Below are 20017 nucleotides of genomic sequence, written 5' to 3'. Positions count from 1 at the left end.
AAACAGATGATTGTCCGAAACTCCGAGGAAAAACTGCGCTACCGACCCCAGCTGACTTTGATTACAAACAAGTGCTCGTGTCAGTGACCGAAGGAGGTGTTGTTTGAGCTTAGTAGGTTTCCTTGTTATGTTTGTGAGGCGCTTTGGGATAGCTGGATAAATTGGAAATGGACGGCAATTTGGAGGGCGAGGATTACTGGAACACCTCAGCTAATAAAGCGTTTAGCTTTGATGAGAATGACGATGTAAGAGATGTTATTCAGCGAACATTGAAGGGTGGTATGATCAAACCAAGTTGAAGGAAGTGTTTCTGATTAGAATAGTTTAATAATAAGGCATTTATTGCTCCCTGCCGTCGCAAAGATAATAGCTAAAATCATCATGGAACTCGCCAAAAAATATCCCCACGGCTTAATAGACAGCGACTAGCCTAGTTTCCGCAGTGGATCCTTCAGCGCTGATAGTTTCCGCGATGACCTCTAGTCGAATATGCGATGGCCGGAATTGTGTCGCTGCGAGTAATAAAGCGGTACTGGTCTGCAACTCACTGCACAGTCACTTGCGCGAATTGCGGGAAACGCTCGACGCATCTCTGAAGCAACAAGGGGCGGTAAGATATTGTACCTGCCCCTGCCGTTATTTCGTAGTAGGAGTGGATGATGAAGATGTTCATTTGCTCAGTCCCCTTCATCCGCTACCTACGCGAACCTGCTGAAGTGGTCGACACAGATTGTGGCGAAACAGCTGCAGCAGGTGGAGCAACGCTCCTGGTCGTCGTGGCGCCTAGTTGTTGAACCGCTCCACGGCTAGCGGTTTCAGCGCCATATTGTCCATTACGGGAACCCGACCCAGTCGGCAAGTCAGACGACTCCCGCCGGTAAACCTGTATCGGAAGTTTCTCTTTCTTTTCATTAGATGGATTTGCATTTTATACCTAACTGCCCACTGTGGTGATAGCTTCCTCGGTGAGTAAACTGTTGGACTGCAAATCTCTTGCACTTTTTTCACCTACCCGCTGAGACGCTGGGGTGGCACACAACCATTCAGACTGAAGCTATCCATCTCTCTTCCTTTCACAACCCCCCTCCAACATTCCCGAGCCTGGCTAACACAGAGGCGTGCAATCACGTGTCAACGGAGCGCTTCGACGGAGCATCAAAATTCGCGGGCGGACCTTCACGGTCCATTTGCCATCTTTTTAGACTTTTGAATTAGCTCTTGGTCGTCTCCGGCCACTTAGGATGGCTTTTTGATCATCGACAACTCCATATCGTCTTCACATCCTAACATCAAGAAATGAATTTTACATGTAAAACATGAAAACCTTTAAATATACACTTATCTTCCATTTTCGAAAAATAATTGAATAGGGTAGGTGGCGTGAAACTAAATAAAAAAAATCACCGCTTTCACGGTCGATAATAGCTTGAATTGAATTGAATTCAATGTTTGCATAACTGGCGTGGGCCTCAGACTACTTGTTACTTGTTTATTTCTATATATTTGGCTTGTAAAAAATAGTTTCTGCTGGACGCGTAAAAATTTTAGGTTTTTCTGACTTGACACCTAAATGGATGACCCGGCGCCTCAATCTACACACGTACCAGTTTGCCTGATCTCCTTTTCAGCCAGCCGAATGCCCGAATCGTTTTTCAACCGTCTACACAGGCCAGCCAGATCCCACACCCATTCCGGCCGCCAGTTAACTACCGATTGTTCAGGCGTAATTGAAAGGTCGGCGTGATCGTATATGGCAGGCATAATGACTTAGATATCTTGACTAGCGGTTGTCATAAGCTCAAATGACACTGGTTGCGAGTGGCCTCACTTTGGATTTAATCCCAACTATTATAGTTATGCAGTTCATCGAGCGCATCTTCGCTCTTTTTTTTAATAGGTGGAAATCTTCAAAAGACTAACCCCAGGGTTCACGTTCCCTGAGAGTGTGGGCATGTGGGAGCAAAACCACCCCCCGCCAAGCTACGATTCCCATCTAGCAGCTTTCTTCGCATATTTGAGGAAGACTCTGTGGTCAATCCCAGCGTTTTGGTTGACTTCGCTGAGGAAGGCAGATTATTATTAATGTCAGTAAGTCATTTGGCTTTACTCTTTTCAACCGTCTGTAATGATAAGTGGAGATAGGGAGATCAAGTCGATCATCCTGAGTGGCCGATAACAACCTAGAGGGCAGAGCTATCCCAAAAAGCTAAACAAATTGGCAAAATTGACCGTGAAGGTCTGCCCACAAAGATTGAAACTCTATCAAAGTGCTCGGTCGACACGTTCTTGCACGCCTCTGTGCTAGCCAGGCTCGGGAATGTGGGGGGTCCTTTGAGCGCTTTGATCCCTCACGCTTCATTACTTAGAAACAACGTGCCTTTTCCGATGCGTGGGTCCGCACCGGATTTTAACTTTGACTTTACCAGGGATTTCGCGACGGCCTATTGAATGAAAACCAGAACGCGAGCTAAATTGGAAAATAAAAAAAAAAACCGGCTCGACCGCGCGCGTGGAGCCGTAAGTCTCCGGACCCGAGTGCCGCGATCAAGGAGTGGAAGATCCACGACGGATCACCGTCTCGATTGCCGTCTCTTCCGCCTCAGATCTTGTACGAGGCGCGGCCTCTGAGGTTCCCACCCTTCCTCGACATCCTCCGGCCAGTGATTCGTTTAGAGGATGTCCCTGTCATAAGAATTCCGCGGGAGTAAGGAGGAACTAAGGGGAGGAAGTCCTCAAACTACTTCAGATTATTCACACTTCATTGTTTATCCTATTCTTTAACATTAATCATAACAAACAAAAAAAATGAAAATAAAAATAAGCAATTGATCAAATTCAAAGAAGAAAATTAAAAAAAATGAAAAATAAATAAAAAAAAATAAAAAGAAAATAAAGAAAAGAAAATCAAAACAATGACTCACTCAGGTCGTCACGCCGAGCTCGGTTGGCGGCTGGTGTACAAAGTCTAAAAAAAAAATCAAAATTTTAACAAGAATATGATTAAACTATTTACATGCATGTATCAATAACACTGCAAGTGCAAGTTATGCAAGTAGCAGCTTTGGCCGTTGTGCATGCTCTGTGTCCTTTGGCGTTAACAGTGATAATATACACGAAATATTGAATGCATAAAAATCTGATCGCTATTTAAGTCACAGGACATCATCAATATCTAGCGCACTAATTTTTACTCTTGTATAAAGTGCTTGCGTAATTTTAGATTTGTTCTAATTTATATTTCAAACATTTCCCGTTAGAGCATTAATAAAAGAGTAAAATCCACTTAAATATTAATTCTGTTAGTTTCCTACTTTCACCGTAATTCAATTTCAAATTAGGCATAAACCCAGGTTTCTTTCACTCACCTTCTTATTTTCTTTTTTTTTTTGTTTATAATCCAATTAACCTTCATATATATATTTATAATATTTCTTTTATCGAAACAAGCACTCTACTTTCCGTGTTTAAAACTTCACTTCCTTTGTCGCTTCGTCTCCTCCACTCCAAACGAAAAGACTCCCTTCGTGCTCTTCCTCCGTTGCTCCTCCAATCTTTCCACTTCCTCGTTTTCTTTTCCCCGACTTCTCCCAGTCTTTTCACCTTCTTGCTCCTTCAACCTGTCCACCTACTCTCCTTCTTTTCTCCAACCTCTCCAAATCTTTCCTCTTCTTGTTGCTCCTTCAACTTGTCCAACTCCTTCAACGCCAAATCAAAAACTCCCAGTTATTTTTCTGTGCACCGTTTCCCTCACCAAGCAACACTCTCCTCGTTCTCTCTTCGTGCACCGCTTCTATTCCCGCTACATAGCCTTTCTCACTCGCTAGGCAATGTTGCGGCAACATGCGCATGCGCCTGCGGATGCGGCAAATCATTCCCCTCCTGTCAAGATCAATTCGCTTGAATACATTGAATAATGTGCAATCTGCGGCGAACTTTAAGGCAATTGCACACTATTAAATGCATTGTTTAAGCAAATTAATTAAGAAAGAGCCGAATGAGATTCCGCTCCTGTCGCGCAGCCGCGGTCACTACACGTCTCATGTCTCTAACAACATTAGCCAATTGATGACTTCACTAGCCAATAGGGTTGATAAAAATCATGATTTTATTTTACCTTCACTAACTACTAACTCTCTAAGACAACTACTATTGATTCGATTAGTAACACTAAAGTCGACGTTGTGTGCAATGCATTCGCAGGGGAACGAAAAAAATTGTCGCGTTCGGGGTTACGAGACACTTTTTGGGATGACGAAATGATAAAAAGAGCTATGTAGTAGGAAAAAGAGAAAATGATGCGTAGAATCAAAGAGACTCTACCAGGGGAATCACGAGCATTATGCCTGCCGTGTATTACACGGAACCCCGACAGTGCAACTCAATGTTCATCTCGTCACTACCTCATGGCGGTTTGTTTGAGATTTGTGCTATTGCTACTACTGCTGCCAGCCAAATCCCAAAAATATTCCCCGAAATTCTGCTTTATAATCGACGTATCAACGAACGTGTCAAATTTAAAATTTACCGCAATGTCATCCGTCCTGTCGCTCTCTATGGTTCTGAATGTTGGCCGAATATAAAAGGCAATGAATGGCGTCTTGCGGTAATAGAGACGAAGATGTTGCGTTGGACTAGTGGCGTGACACTTTTTGATCACATCCGAAATGAGGATATCTGCGATCGATATGGGGTTGCCCCAATCGTGGAAAACTGCAGGAGAGGTGTCTTCGGTGGTATGGTCACGTAATTCGCGCTAACCAGAATTCACTTGCCAAAATTGATATGAACATCGCCAAAACAACGGTGGCTTGATGCGCTGGATGGGGATTTAAAAGCCTCGAGATTGTATCCAGATTAGGCATTTGATAGAGCCAAATAGTGAAATCGATCACGACGAGCCAATCCCGCTTGTGAACGGGACAAAGGTTGAAGAAAAAGGAGATTTGGCGAAATTCACCGACTACACAAGTATTTGCGGAATAGGCTTGTGAAAACAATAGCGGTGGAACGCAGTGAAGTTTAACCTATCAATAGCCACCTCTGTCTTCTAATCAATTTGCCGCCAAGCAGACATTGCGCAAAAGCCTTCAACAATCGGCTGATCAGTTCAGATATCTGGGATGTTTAATTTGTACATATCTTTAATTTTGGAATATGTTTACACTTGGTCCATATGGAAAGGGAATCAATATGCTTACCAATTGTCTTTAGGTGTTGCAAACTGAACAAATATATTGCAAGATTTTTCCTAAACGAAGTAGAAAAATTCACAGGAATTTAGTTTATATTCCGAAGAAAATAAAGCTATACTTTTAAAGTTACCAATCTTAAGGTATCATGCACCAGTTTTTTGTGAGTGCGGGCTTGAATTAAATGAACTTCTCAATCATGTATTATTGCACAAAATTTTATTGTTTTATTCACTTCTCAACAGACACCTTCACCTGATTCGTCAAACCGGTATCGTCTAATAGCGGATGATTCCGCATCAGAAGTCAGCTTTGAATTCTCAAGCAGCGATATTCCCATCAATACTCTTATATCGGATGTGGATTTGAAGAGAAGTGAAATTGAATGAATCTATCCCTGTCGGATTTTTTCTATGTATACATATTTTCTTAATAGTCCTAGATGAACAACTTCTAGAAGAGAGTCACTTTCGTAAAGGAATGTCACAGGAAGAAGAGCTCAAACTACTCAGAAGAAAAATGCAGGACATAGTACATGCACCCCCAGCTGAGGTTGCCATCAACAAAATGCTGTTAGGTAAAAGATACTCTCTAACGGCATATAAATCTCTTCATGATAAGCAACAACTACTGGATGAAGCTATTGCCAGCGGAAGTGGTGATGTGATTTTAGGGGTAGAATAATTTCATTGATTGGAAAAAAAGATTATATTGAATATGAAATAATTACAGGTGGTGTTGTTTCTGGTGAAGACTTTAAATAAGAAACAGTTGAATCGGATACTTCTAGAACGACCTGATGCATGTAATAGTTATTTAAATTATTTGGTGACTCGATTAGATATTGCGGAAGCAACCGATTTTTTGACGTGAGTTACTAGTATCACTAATAGCTTATTATATTCTTCATATAGCAACCATAAATAAAATGTCCATTACAGAAATTATTTTTTCTTTTCAGGATGCTTGGTAGGGACCAAGAAGCTGCTGTAAGTATTATGCGTAGACTTAACTAACTGACGCCTTTTACTTACGTCAAATTTCTTTTGATTTGCAGATGTTACAATTCAAAACGGCCGTGACTATGCATTCGGATCCCACAATGAAAAAGAATCGACTGAAGAAAGTATTCTCTGACTATTTTACTCAGCCTGGAACTAATTCTCTGCATACACAACTCGTTGCTAGTGCAATAAATTTACTAGGTAAGTCTTAAATGTGATATTATCTTTACTTTTGCAAATATGATAGAATAGTGGTAGATTAGTCTTGAAATCGGAGACTGGAAAAAGATTTTGAGCTATCTCAAGGATACCTAGAGTCTGCATTCAATATGACGGACTGCTCGCGTTGTACGTGTAGGTGGAGGCGTTCTTCAAGGTTTTAAGGTGTCTAAATGTACGTCAAGTCATGTATGTCAAGAAAGCTGGTTGGGTCCGGCAATAGCACCTTCAATAAGATGGACTCCAAGAATTTGCTCTGTACCAATTCAAGCCTAGAAAGGCATGCAGGGTGTAACCAGATCTATGTTGGTGACAACATGCCTACTTTCTTGGGCAATTACTGTGAAGCCTTTTGAAAAAAAGTAAAATATCAAAAAAAACTATATCCGTTTTTATGGATAGAAATAACAGAAACCTGTTTGCAAAAGTTAGCGAAATCTTTCTCTCGGTTCTCGTTAATGATTATACCAAAAGCAAGGAGATGTATTGTTCTGTATTTAGATAAAGAAAGCTAGGAAGGTGATCTTGATCGGATTTTATATTGGCATTAAGATTATAAATCTTGAACTCTACCAAAGAAGGTGTAGGAGAGAAATGACTCCAAATGGGATATAGAACAGGAGGTTCATGCTGTCAAAAGCCTCGTCGAAATCGGCAAACTGGAGATCTGAACTGCTCTGAAGCAAAAACACTTCCAATTGTAGCACTGAAGACGGGTTCCCTTTTTGGGATCCTGACGATCGCCTCCTTCTTTCATTTACTGGGAAAGATTTCAAATTCTCAGGATTTACTAATGCGTGCAAAAAGTAGTTCTGCAGTTCCGCCGGGAGATTGTCAAGCCCAACGGCCTTGCCCCTATACACAAAAGGGACATACTAAGCAGCGAGCCGATACCATGTCCCAATATAAGGCTGATGTAACAGCGTTCCAAGAGATGCGCTAGATAGGGACTGGTTTTTCTGCAGAAGAGCCACTACATCATATATTATAGCGGCTATACACTAGACCATGCGCTCGGACTAGATTTCCTAGTCAGCCAAAAAATGGAACCTGCTGTTATCGGCTTTAAACACATAGCTTACATAAAACACTAGTGATAACGGACAGCGGATTATTTAATTAACAGTATCACACGAAATGGTTGTTAGAAGTACCTGGTTTGTGCGAAAAGCAGTCCACAAACATACATGGGCCTCTCCAGATGGAACCATTTTCAACCAAATCGCGTGTTGATTGAACGCCGCTACCCTCCAGCCTTTGTCAGAACATATAAGAAGCCAATATAGACTCGGATCACTATCTCGGATCGCTATCTATGCTCCGGCCTAGATTTACAATACCGCTTAAAATCCCCTCTGACAATCAGGTGAGAGTAAATACTGAACCTATCCACAACAAAGCCCTCCGTCACACCTAAGAGGGGGAAATAGACGCCCCAATAATTACAACTAACAGAGACCCTGGAGATGAAGCATCGACAAACGATCTTCACAACCACCTGAAGAACGTTATCAATAATACGGTGTTTGTCGGCCTCAGTCGCAAAAAAAATTGGAGCGGCTGATTCGACGATGAATGTAAACTAGCAACGGAACGGAAGAAGGCTATAGAACGCGGGCACGCACAGGTACTTATCACGAACTTCGTCGAGTGGAGAAGCGACTTCACGGAAAAAGGAAGCTTAGGAGAACCAACAATTCTACGAACTGGAGAAGTACAGGGAGCAACCGCACCAGGCACGGAAATTTTACCAACAAGTTAGCAGAATGAAGCCTTATACACCTCGATGTCCATTCTGCCAAGCCATGAAACAAATCTGATTTCCGACCTTGGCATCTTAGAGCGATGGGTTGAGTACTTTGATGAACGGCTCAACAACGAAAATATCGGCGGTTCACCATCTGATACTCAAGGTATGGGGCAGCGAATCATACATACATAAAAGGGGGGATAACACGCAATGCAACAATTATAGAGGTACCACGTTGCTGAGTACCATCTATAAAATGACCAGAACATCGTTGGCCCATACCAAAAATGCTTCACACCAGACAAATCAGCACCAGATCAGATTTTCTTTTTTCAGCAAGCAATGAAATAACTTGGTTAGAATAGGACTATCAGTTAAACCATCTTTTCATTGGCTTGACGGCGGTGTATGATCGCATAATCCGGGTAAAATTATACACGGCCATGGGGGAAAGCGGTATCCCGACCAAATTGATAATTCTGACTAGCCTGACCCTGACCAATATGCGTGGCCAGAAAAAAGCAGCAGAATCACTCTTGAGACCATGCAACATCAACAACGATCTAAGACAACCTAGCCCTGGAAAAAGTGATCCCCGATGCTAATGTAAATGCGAAAGGCACTATTCTCTTTAAATTCACAAAAAAAAAAAAAAATACTGGCCGCGTTCGAGAGACGAATCCTCCGAAGAATTTTCGGCCGGCTACATGAAGATGAACGATTCTGTAACATATATAACGATGAAATGTATGAGCGATTTGGCTCAGGTTACGTTGGGATAGTCACTTAATCCGCATTGGTGTGGATGATCCAGCACGGAAAGTCTATAAGGGCAGTATCTATGGTAGAAAAAGAAGACGTGGGAGATCCTGCCTCAGATGGAGGGGTAGGCCAGGATGTCAGACAGTTTTATGGAATATAGAATTGGTGGACTTCTTTTTCTTTAGCGTTTATCTCGTTCACAAACGGGGTCGGTTCGTCTTGATCGGTTGCGGTATTTTATTTTATCAAAGGCCTGATCTGGATATATTCCCGTGGCCTTCAAATCACCATCCAACGTATCAAGCTATCGTTGTTACGGCGGCCTTTTGGGCGAAGACGCCCCTTTTGAACATTTTCTACGATTGGTGTAACTCCATATCGATCGCGGATATCTTCCAATAGGCGTCTCTGCTCCCTTCTTGGCTAATTCGTTCGCTGCCTTCTAACCCAACATGGCCTGAAACCCAGAGTATCCAAACCTTGTTGGACGAGCCGAACGTATTCAGTCTCTCAAGGCATTCCCATACCAGTCTAGAGTTCACCTGGTTGGACTGAGACTAAATTCAAGAAGGTACTCACCTCTTCGATTGGTGTCGCTGCTTGCCCAGACTTCGTGATGGGCGCTCTTCTCTCTCATTCCTCCTTGCAGACCGCGAATTTGCCCCCGGTACACCCAGGGCTCCTGAACCAGCACTACTCCAATGTTCTACTTGGAACTTTCCCTTGCAATTACCGCAGATGCAGCTCTCGCATGGTAGAGGTTTATCTGGGCTATCTTAGTACTGGCTATTGGCTCCGTTATTGTTTGGAGCTCTTCTTCACTGTTGGAATATCGCCTTCCTCCGACGACATGGCGCTTTCCTGCGCGTCGCTGAGTCCTAGAAGTCATAGGTATGCTTTTCACCCGGTATCTCCTCCGGGGTGTCTTTACTCGGCTTTTCCCTGTGCACATGCGCAGGTATGTTGCCAAATCGATAGTTGATATAGCAACTCCGACGTTTGATTGCCTCCAGGGATCGGTCATCTACCACGATCGTGAGGAATCAACCCTTGCCCTCCACCTTGCTTCTGAAGGCTCTCCATAATCGCCTATGGAGATCCTCATTCTTAGCGATTAGGACGTCCATGAGATCTTCCGTCTCTATCGTCGCGGCTTTTGGGAAAAAAGCTGTCACCATGTATGCTCCTGGTATATCATCCCCAGTAAATGTTGACAGTGGTCGAAAGCGCATCCCGGTGAACACAAGTTTCACAGTCCATCCCTTGCACATCTGCCTGACGACAAGGTCTTCGATGGTTTCCTGTTCCTCATGAGTGAATATTTGCTCGGGAAACATTTTTGGCTTAATGGCCAGTCGAATGCCCTTGACCGCACTAGCATAGCTAATGGCGGACTTCCTGATTCCTGCCTTCACTCCTGACCTACCCGGGTTTTCTCCCCTACCATTTAGCACCTACCCCATTGAGACCTGTCTCCTTCCTGACGTCTGATATATTTATCTCAGATGAGCTTTTGCTAGTCCCTTCTTTTTGAACAGTGGTGTTTGTTGGTTGTTGTTCTTGGGTGGAATCACCTAGTTCTCAGTACTTCGGAGATGTGCCTCCGCTTGGTTAATCAGTTTTTGTGCGGTACGGGGTTCCGCTTTATTGGTTGTAGTTTTTCTTATTTTATTACGGGTACTCATTTGATTCACACGAGTATGGGGGTTAGGAGGTCCACCGTGTCATAACCTCCCGTGGCACGGTAAGGTCTACAAGCGATAACATAGGATATATGAAGGGCGGATTCCATAGGGCATTTTCGTTTTTTTTTTTAGTTATTTGAAAATCAGTATCAATTACTGGAGACAGGCATGGCTAATGAAGTTTTCGGATGATGTTCAATAAGATGGACATGTGTGTACGTAGGTATGCTTTCGTGTACAGAGGAAAGTAGAAATGCGTGAACGCATCAATATACGATAATAGTGATCTGATATGTTAACCTATACATCTTCGCTTCTTCCTCCACATGTATTAGTTTTCATGTGTGCGATGGTGTGCAACCTTCTAGCTCAATCTGACGTAATGTAATCAAGCCTTGACATACACATACACAAGAGGGTCTTGCACAGTTCGGCTACTACCGTGCACATACTCCCGACCAGTGTTCACTTTTTAATTACCAAAGATACTAAATTTAGTAGTAGAAGTAGTTTGATGAACTTTAAATCAATACCTCAGTACTTTTCAGTGCTTTTTTTAGTTGAATAGGTACTTTTCAATAGAAACTGTGACGAAGTTAATATATGGCAATGCTATGTTTTGCTGAATTGTAAAATAACCGAAAAGTTGTACAGGTAACGTTACGGTGCCTGTCACTTTGTGAAAAAGATCGAGAATCCCGCAAAATCGCGAAAACAAAGTAGCGGTTTCGGGGAACGCAGTCCTCTTCTTTTTCTTTAGTCTTTGATCCGTTCACAAGCGGGGTCGGTCGGTTGTGATCAGTTGCGCCATTGTGTTCTATCAAAAGCATGACCTGGATGCAATCACGAGGCTTTCATATCACCATTTAACGTGTCAAGCCACCGTTGTTTCGGCCGGCCTTTTGGTCGCTTATCGTCTTGGCAAGTGAATTCTCGTTAGCGCGAATTACATGACATCGTGGATATCCTTATTTCGGATGTGATCAAGGCGTGTTACGCCACTAGTGCAACATAACATCTTCGTCTAGATTACCGAAAGACGGCGTCGATTGTCTTTTATAGTCGGCCAACGCTCAAAACCATTTAGGGCGACAGAACGGACGATATTACGGTAACTTTTAAACGTATGACGTTTGTTGATGCGTTGACCACAAAAAACACCACTTCATCCAGGTTGCGTTAATGCGTGAAGCAATTTTATGATGCAGCTTTCCATTGGCTGATAGCATTGCCCCGAGATATTTAAATCACTCACTTCTGGGCAGGTCAGTTTTATTCAGATTCAATCTGAGAGCAGGGTGCATGAGCCGATCATTCCATTTTTGGACAAGTTGCTTGAGATTTTTGCAGACTCATGGAAAACATCATCCGCATAAAGCAGTGTATCGGTCGCTGGACATTGGATGTCCCATGTGTCAGTCTCCATAACCAGAACAAAGCGAAGTGGTGAGAGAGCGCTTCCTTCACGGACACCGACGGAGACCCGAAGTGGTTTTGATACACCCCCACACTTCGAACTTTACTTTTCGGATCGTGGTAGAGTAATTTAACCCAGCGCACGAGTTCTTCTGGCACCAGGTTTTGTCGTAGAGCATGCCAGATGAGTTCGTGTGATACACTTTTAAACGCTTACTCCAAATTCAGAAATACAATGTAGAAATGGCGATGTTTTGCACGATGTTTCTCCATTACTAACCGCGTAACGTGTATTGCGCCAGCAGTTCCGCAGTTTTTCCGCCTTGGTTCACGGTTGTTTCAACGATTTCGCGAATTTGGTTGTGAAGAATGCGTTCAAAACGCGGGGTATGGAATGGGACAGCAACCGGTTTGGACACTAGTTTGAACATTCTGCTTGACCACCTTTTTTAACACACAAAACCTTATTAGAATCGAGACGGTGTCTGTCTGTCCGTCTGTCTGTCTGTCTGTCTGTCTGTCTGTCTGTCTGTCTGTCACACCTGATTTATTCGGAAACGACTTGACCGATTGTCACGAAAATTGGTGAAAGTATGTAATCTGGTGATCCCTTTACATGCAGTAAGTGGCGCCATCTTGTGTTAAGTTTAAGGGGGGGCTCCCCATACATGTGAATGGAGGGTGCGAATTTTTTTTTCACAGAATGTAGCCATGTAGGGTATCAAATGAAAGGTCTCAATTAGTACTTTTCGAATCTGGTTCAATATTTGATATTAGATGAAACATAGGGGAGTGAGGGTTCAAAATATGACCCACAAAAAGTGTAACAGGTCTCGTTCTCAGAACCTATCCAACCGAAAAATCTGAAAAAAATCACAGTGATGCATCTCTACGAAATCTAGGCCTCAAAATATATCCGGTTCCGATATCTGCACAAATAAAGTTAATAATAGTATATTTCCACATTTTAGAAATTTACCCGGCACCCCCCTTATGTTCATCCCAGAAGTACAAAATTTGGCATCCGTGTAATGAAGTACATAATGCACAGTTTGGTCAAGTTTGAAGAAAATCCAACAATTATTAACAAAGTTATAGGGGGTGAAACTTTACAATTTTTTGTGAATTTCGTGCATTCTACAACCTGCATGACGTCATCATCACATATCAATTCGTCAATACCACAACGAAATGAGTTCTTATGAATTGGGTCCCAGAGAATTATTTTGTTTTAGTTTTATAGTTTTTTGTCAGCCAGACATGTGTGTATGTAGGTATATAATATATGCGTGCTAATGAACTTTGCGGGTAGTGCCTAATTCAAATAGATATAAGAAGTAAATCGGAAATATCGGTACGATCAATTTATATACGTGCATATATATGTGCACGGTAATAAGCAGTTTGTTTGTTTAGGGTGAGCGTGATATCTATGGCTGTAATATGTACGTATGTCTCGTAGTTTGGAAAAATATGAAGGATTATGTTGGCTTTGTAGCTATATACGGACAGAAAAATGTGCGTTGAAGTTTCTCACATAAAATGAACACAAAACCTTTATACCTGAAGCGCGAGTTTCCGGTATTCCGACTTGTTTCCATATTGGAACTGTGGTACTTTCTTGCCAGTTAGATGGTGTTCTACCGTCCTGAATAACATGATTGAAGAATTAACTGAGCTTCAGTGCTGGGTGCTGGGTGCTGGGAACCAGCTTTTCGCTTTTCAGAGCTTAAATGCGATGTCGTCAGGTTCTCTTGCTTTCCCGATTTCATTCGTTTTATTGCTTCCCGAAGCTGGCAGTTCGAAAACAACGTCATTCGAAAAAAGTCATAAAAGTCTGTTCAAAGACGAGAAGGCAGCGCACTATAAAAATATTCGACTTTTGGCATTCAGTTTTGTGGTCTGATAAAAGCACATACAACCTGTTTGGGTTTGGTCGGTAAGCCAATATGGAGCCAAAAACTCGCAACATGCATGCTGGCGTTAAGCTTGGTATTTATGACTACGGAAGTATACTCTAATATGATGTGCTTTAATTTTTTACAAAACGCCACCTAAGGCAAAAAGAAACCCTTTGTTTTCAAGTAGGTCAATAACCCTAGTGCATTTCCTTCTCGACACGAGAATGGTTATTGTATATGTCCAATGCTGACTCTACATAGATTGCTATATGTGACACATCTCCTCCAAAAATGATTTCCCTAAGGCACTATAGCCAGCTAGGAACGAAATTTCTCCCTATGTGATTCAATACGCTTCCAATCCAATGCATTGTTGTTTTACCTTAAAATTACTTCCCTGTATACAGTCCTCTTGTTTTCGCCACATTTCTCATAGAATAACGAAAGTTGTGTGGAAAAAGTGGCGAACTTCTATCGCACCCTATATATTTTTTTACACTATTTTGATCTTTGGATTTGTTGATTATTTATTTAAGAATGGCAGCTATTAGAAAACTCAACAACGTCAGCGGATATTGTTAATTCATCTGCGTTGGAGACACTTTATTATGCTTTTGGGAAGCATAAATGGAAAGATGGAACTACGAACGACCAAAAGAATCCTTTCAAGTTCGCAACAGACCATCAGATAAGTGCTCCGCAACTTGAATGGGTTGCGTTGAATGAGCGAGCTAAAGCGCAGGCTTACTTGGATTTAGACGGTCTTTTCGAGAAATCGGTAAGAGCTAACATATCAAATCTATTGTTGGTCAAGTTTCTATATTATAAATTTGTTTCCTTTTCAGAAATGGCATTCTATAAAATCTAAACAGTTCCATATAAATCTCCCGCTTGAGGACGTGATCATGCGACTTTATCACTTGAATGCGCCACAACCGGTTCTAAATTCTTTCTTGTCACATGTAACTGATTCCGAAGTGAAATTATCGTTGGCTAAAGAAGTAAAAGCCGTCCGAAGTGTGATCGATGTCCTAGGTACGATGAAAGATAAAACAGAGTTGGAGAAATATCGCGACCAACTGGCAGAAGGTACAGAGGAGCGAATTTATGCTGACAATGCAATAAGGAATTTTGTATGTATAAAAATACATGATTTCTTCTAGTTTATGTTAACGTGAAATCAAAATTTTACAGAGTAAACGATGGTCTACTGACGGATTGAAACTAATGAGGAATTAAGACAACGGATGAGGTATGAGATACTGGTTACAGTTTTGTATGTCCTTCTACCAAATAGCTGAAAATATTTTATTATTTTCTCAATTTTTGCTACTTTATTCAATAAATATTTAATCTTCTCTAAAATTCGTTTTCCTCTAAAATCCAACAATCGTACGAACACGCATAATTAAGGTTTTGTGTAAAACAAAACCTTATTAAAATTGGTTTACTGTCTGTCTGTCTGTCTTTTTAGGCAGGTGGAAATCTTCAAAAGACTCTGGCCTGGGCACGCCACAGTGTGGGATTTTTACCTACTAAAACCACCCCCACTCCCCCCCCCCCCCCACCGTGGAACCGCCGGGGCGGAGTTAGCTTACTTTAGCTAGATCTCCTTCCGTCTACCCGCGCGGTTCGTAACCGCGCCTTCATCACTTCTGCTTTTCGCAGTTTATCCTGGATTACTGCGATCATGGAATTGATTGCATCCCAGTCTTCCTGACAAGCTATAATTCTCCGGACAAAATCTTCCGGTGATAGCACTTCAGTTAGAGTTTCCTCTAGGTTCCTCCTTTCTTCGACGAACCTAGGACATTGGAAGAATAGGTGCGATGGGCCCTCTGCGACAGCGTCGCTGTTTGGACAATTAGGTGAGGTGTCCAATTTAAACCTGTACAGGTATTGATAGTATCCTCCATGGCCGGTGAGAAACTGGGTGAGATTACAACTGATCTCCCTATGCTTTCTCTCCAGCCACTCCCCGGTGGAAGAGATCAACCTGTAAGTCCAACGACCCTTTTCTGACTGGTCCCATCGCTGTTGCCATCTGCTTATGGATCTCTCTCTTTTGGCATTTTTCACCTATGATAAGGGAGAGGCGGACCTGGTGTTATAAATGTTCATATCTCGGTTGCCAGGATGTCAATCGGCATAATTCCCGAGATGACGAACGCTGCGTCGTCTGAGATGGTCCTGAAGGCAGAACACACCCTTAAGGCTGTTCTTCTGTAAACCGTACTCAGTTTATGTGCATTGACTAAAACCTGCAGCGCTTTCCCAAACTGGGACTGCATACAGCATGATAGAACTCACCACCCTGGCTATGAGCAGCCTGCAAGTATGCAGCGGATCTCCTACGTTCGGCATCATCCTTGCGAGAGCCATACTCGTAGTGGATCCTTTTTCGCAAGTATGCTCTATGTGCTGCTTAAAATTGAGTTTTCCGTCTATCATCACCCGCAAATATTTGATGGCCGGCTTGGAAGTGATGATACGATTCCCGATTCTAATGCAGGCGTAATTTCTTTTGCGGCGCTTAATGATGAGGACCGCTTCTGGCTTTTCCTCCGCGAATGCCAGTCCAGCACTCTCTAATAATAATCGTTGGCGCAACAATCCATATTGGATCAGGGCCTTGAAATGTGTTAGAGCACTTCATTCAAGACCGTAACGGTACACTCAGTATAAGTACAGTATAATGGGTTAAGTACATCATTATACATGAAGTTCCACAGTAGCGGGCCCAGTACAGAGTGGGACACCCGCGGAGACAATGTATTTCTTGGGTCCATCATCGCTATTATACCAGAGTGTCCGCTCTTGCAAGTAGCTATCGATAAAGGCGGCGAAGTAGGTCGGAACATCAATCGCCGCCAGAGACTTTCCTGTAAGGTTCCAATTGGCCGAAATGAAAGCATTCCTCACATTCAGGGTCACCATCATATAATATTTTCTAGTATAACCCCTTCCTTGAATTGCATTTTCAGCCAAGCCAGTATCCATTTTGATGGCATCAATTGTTGATTTGGCTTTACGGAACCCATACTGCCTATCTGAATGGCCCCCTTGGCTCTCGGCGACTGGGAGTAATCCATTTTAAATAACCCGCTCGAACATTTTCCCCATAGTGTCTAGAAGACATATGGGTCTATAGGAGGACGGTTCCCCTGGAGGTTTGCCAGCCTTAGGCAGCAGCACCACCTTCTCATCCCCGGTGTCTGGTGGAATCGGCGTGACATTCAGGGGACGCTGGAAAGTGTCAGTATCCCCCTCTTGCTGAGGAAATAACCCCTGGATTATTTTCAACAAGAGCATAGGGCACGTGATCTGCGGAGATGATCGGTCTCTGAATCGTCCTGTCACGATTTTATAGGTGCCACCCCACGGATTTATGTCCGCTTCCAAACAGAGCTTCTTAAAACATTCCCTCTTACTCCGCTGGATGGCATATAGGCATATAGGCATGCTCCTTTTGCCCTTGATCTGTCCTACCTATTGCCCTCTGAGCCGTTCGTCTGGCTCTGTGGAAAATCGATCGAAGGCACTATTCCACCAATAATTGGGTCTTCTAGTGAGGAATGAGCATCTCCTAGGCATCGACGTGTCACATGCTTTAGAGATGCTCTGTGTGACATGGAGAGTTCTATCCGTGGAGGTCCCTGCTTTGCTAGGCAAGTCTAGCCACACCTCCATGAATATTTGCTTATTAAGGTGATTGCCTGGTGGTCGCTGTACGTGAAGTTCTCGCTAACTTGCCAGGACATGTCACCTGCTAACGCAGTGCTGACAAAAGTCAGATCTACAATTGAACCAGTTCTCCCTTTCCATTAAGTGTCTACATCGCCTTCGTTGGTCAGAACCACATCCAACTGGGCGAATGCTTATAATAAGCAGCGCCCCCTTGCATTAGCCATCCATAAAATGCATTTGGGGTCTCTATTGCACTCCTTGGCAATATGTCCTTTTTCCGCACACTTTCGACATCGGACCGATCGATGCCGCTAGTGCATGCCTTCGCGAAACATTAGGCATTTGAAGCACTTTTTTTAAAGAGATCTGTTCCCTTAGTCGGCAAACAACCCATCCAATCCGAATCTTCCCCATGGCCAACAACTTTTGCGCTGACTCTACTGACAGTCGCATTGTGGCCGTTTGAGTACCGCCATAAGCTTTTCTTAGGCTCATGATAGATTCTTCGCTGATTTCCTCCAAGTTGAATTGTTGTTTCAAGGCAGTGCAGATCTCTTCTCTGGATGTTATCTCATCGAGATCTTTGCACTGTATATAGACTTCATGTTTTTGGGAACGAACCGCGACATTCTCCCCAAGTGAGTTTATAACTTGATTACGAAAGCGTCAGTTTTCCCCACGCTGGATTTTTTCAGCTCAAACATGAGATCCCATCTCTGGGTCCTCCCTATTTTACTGACATTTCCGCCTATGTCGTTTAGGTCGGGGTCAGATTTCACCTTTTTCAGTATCTACGCGTACGTTAGATGTCCTCTGCTGGAGATTACAATTGCCTCCGGGCGAATTCGCACCTTTGGTTTCTAGTTTCTTTTTTTGTTTACGGCCTTAGTCCAACTACCGTCTGTCTGTCTGTCTTCCGTCATACGCTTTTTTCTCAGAGAGATTCACACCAAATTTGGTGGAAAGGTGGGAACTTCTACATTGACTTTAAGGGGAGGGGGTAAAAAACGAAAGGAGGAAGGGACATCTGAAGGAGACTTCACTCAGGTACTCTCCAGGGCTGGAAAGAAGAAGGCGAAGAGGATCAAAAGACAACAACACGTCGCGCCATCAGAAAAACCTCTGCCTAAAACTAAAGCGGACACGAAGGATGGAGTGTCAAAAGAAAAGGTGGGGAGACGAAGGAGGACTAGACCGCCAGCTTTGCTTATTAAGCCGACGGAAGGCAAGACTTTTGCGGAAGTCCTCAGCGAAATCCGTTACAAAATCAAACCCGAAGACAACGGAGCGGAGGTGTCTTCCATACGTAAAACGAAGGGTGGTGGAGTCTTAGTCGAACTAGGCCCGAAGACTATAAATAAAGTCACGTTCTGTGAAGCAGTCAAGGGGCTTCTAGGAGAAAAAGCTTTGGTTTCTAGCCTGGAACCCACGTGTGCTTTAGAAATACGAGACCTTGACTGTCTCACGGAAAAGAACGAGGTAGAAGAGGCCATCAAACGCGAATGCCCGGAGGTAACCAATGTCCGGATTGGTATCACCTCCGCAAACTCACGAGGCCAAAAACTCGCTGTGGTGGAAGTTGCCGAGCACTACGCGAGGAAGCTTCTAAACAGCGGGAAAATAAGAATTGGTTGGGTAGTGTGTAGGATACGAATTCGGGCCGCCCCAACCAAATGTTACAGATGTTTGGATTATGGGCACACATCTGCAAACTGTCGGGGACCTGACAGAAGGGCAACATGCCGTAAATGCGGTCAGGCAGGCCATAAAGCGAACAGCTGCAATGAAAAGGAAAGCTGCGTTCTATGCAAGGACCGTGGCGCGACTGATGAGAGCATTGCGCACACTGCGGGATCGGGGCGGTGTCCAGTTTTCAGAGCAGAACTGGAAAGAGCTAGGATACGGTCAACATGATTCGCATCCTACAAATCAATATGCACCGGAGTGCAACCGCTCACGAGTTGCTAGCGCAGTTCGCTGCGGAGACCAAAGCTGATTTAGTACTCATCAGTGAGCAGTACCGAAACAAGGGCCCAGTTTCATGGCACCCAGACATATCAGGTACCGCTGCCATCTGGGTTCGGGACGGCACCCTCCTGGGGGTTCTTGCCCAAGGCCGAGGGGACGGCTTTGTTTGGATTCGGTGTTCAGGGATAACGTTTTTTAGTGTCTATCTTACGCCGAATGAGACGATGCCGGACTTTCGTCGGAGGCTTGAGGCATTGGAGGACGCTATCTTAAGCACGGATGGGCGGATCCTGGTCGGAGGTGACTTCAATGCTAGGGCACTTGAATGGGGCATGCCTCACACAGATTCCAGAGGGAAACGAATTTTGGAAATGGCGGCGAGAACAGGACTGGTAGTTCTAAACACCGGATCCACCCCAACGTTCCGGCGCCCGGG

The 20017-nt window shown here is 43.5% G+C and overlaps 1 protein-coding gene across 1 annotated transcript; it reads left to right on the top strand.

The window, feature by feature from the left end:
• Window positions 1-82: 82 nt before the first annotated feature.
• On the top strand, window positions 83-15285 carry LOC119660424 (vacuolar protein sorting-associated protein 16B). The gene is made up of 9 exons (XM_038068972.1): window positions 83-245; window positions 5435-5564; window positions 5626-5864; window positions 5922-6058; window positions 6151-6178; window positions 6247-6394; window positions 14463-14704; window positions 14772-15059; window positions 15121-15285. Exons 1-9 carry the CDS (start codon window positions 168-170, stop codon window positions 15163-15165), a joined length of 1335 nt encoding a protein of 444 aa, XP_037924900.1. The 5' UTR covers window positions 83-167; the 3' UTR covers window positions 15166-15285.
• The last annotated feature ends 4732 nt before the right edge of the window (window positions 15286-20017 follow it).

The sequence above is a fragment of the Hermetia illucens genome, chromosome 6 (genome assembly GCF_905115235.1).
Source record: "Hermetia illucens chromosome 6, iHerIll2.2.curated.20191125, whole genome shotgun sequence".
Taxonomy (NCBI): Eukaryota; Metazoa; Arthropoda; class Insecta; order Diptera; family Stratiomyidae; genus Hermetia; species Hermetia illucens.
This window is presented reverse-complemented; position numbering and strand designations above follow the sequence as displayed.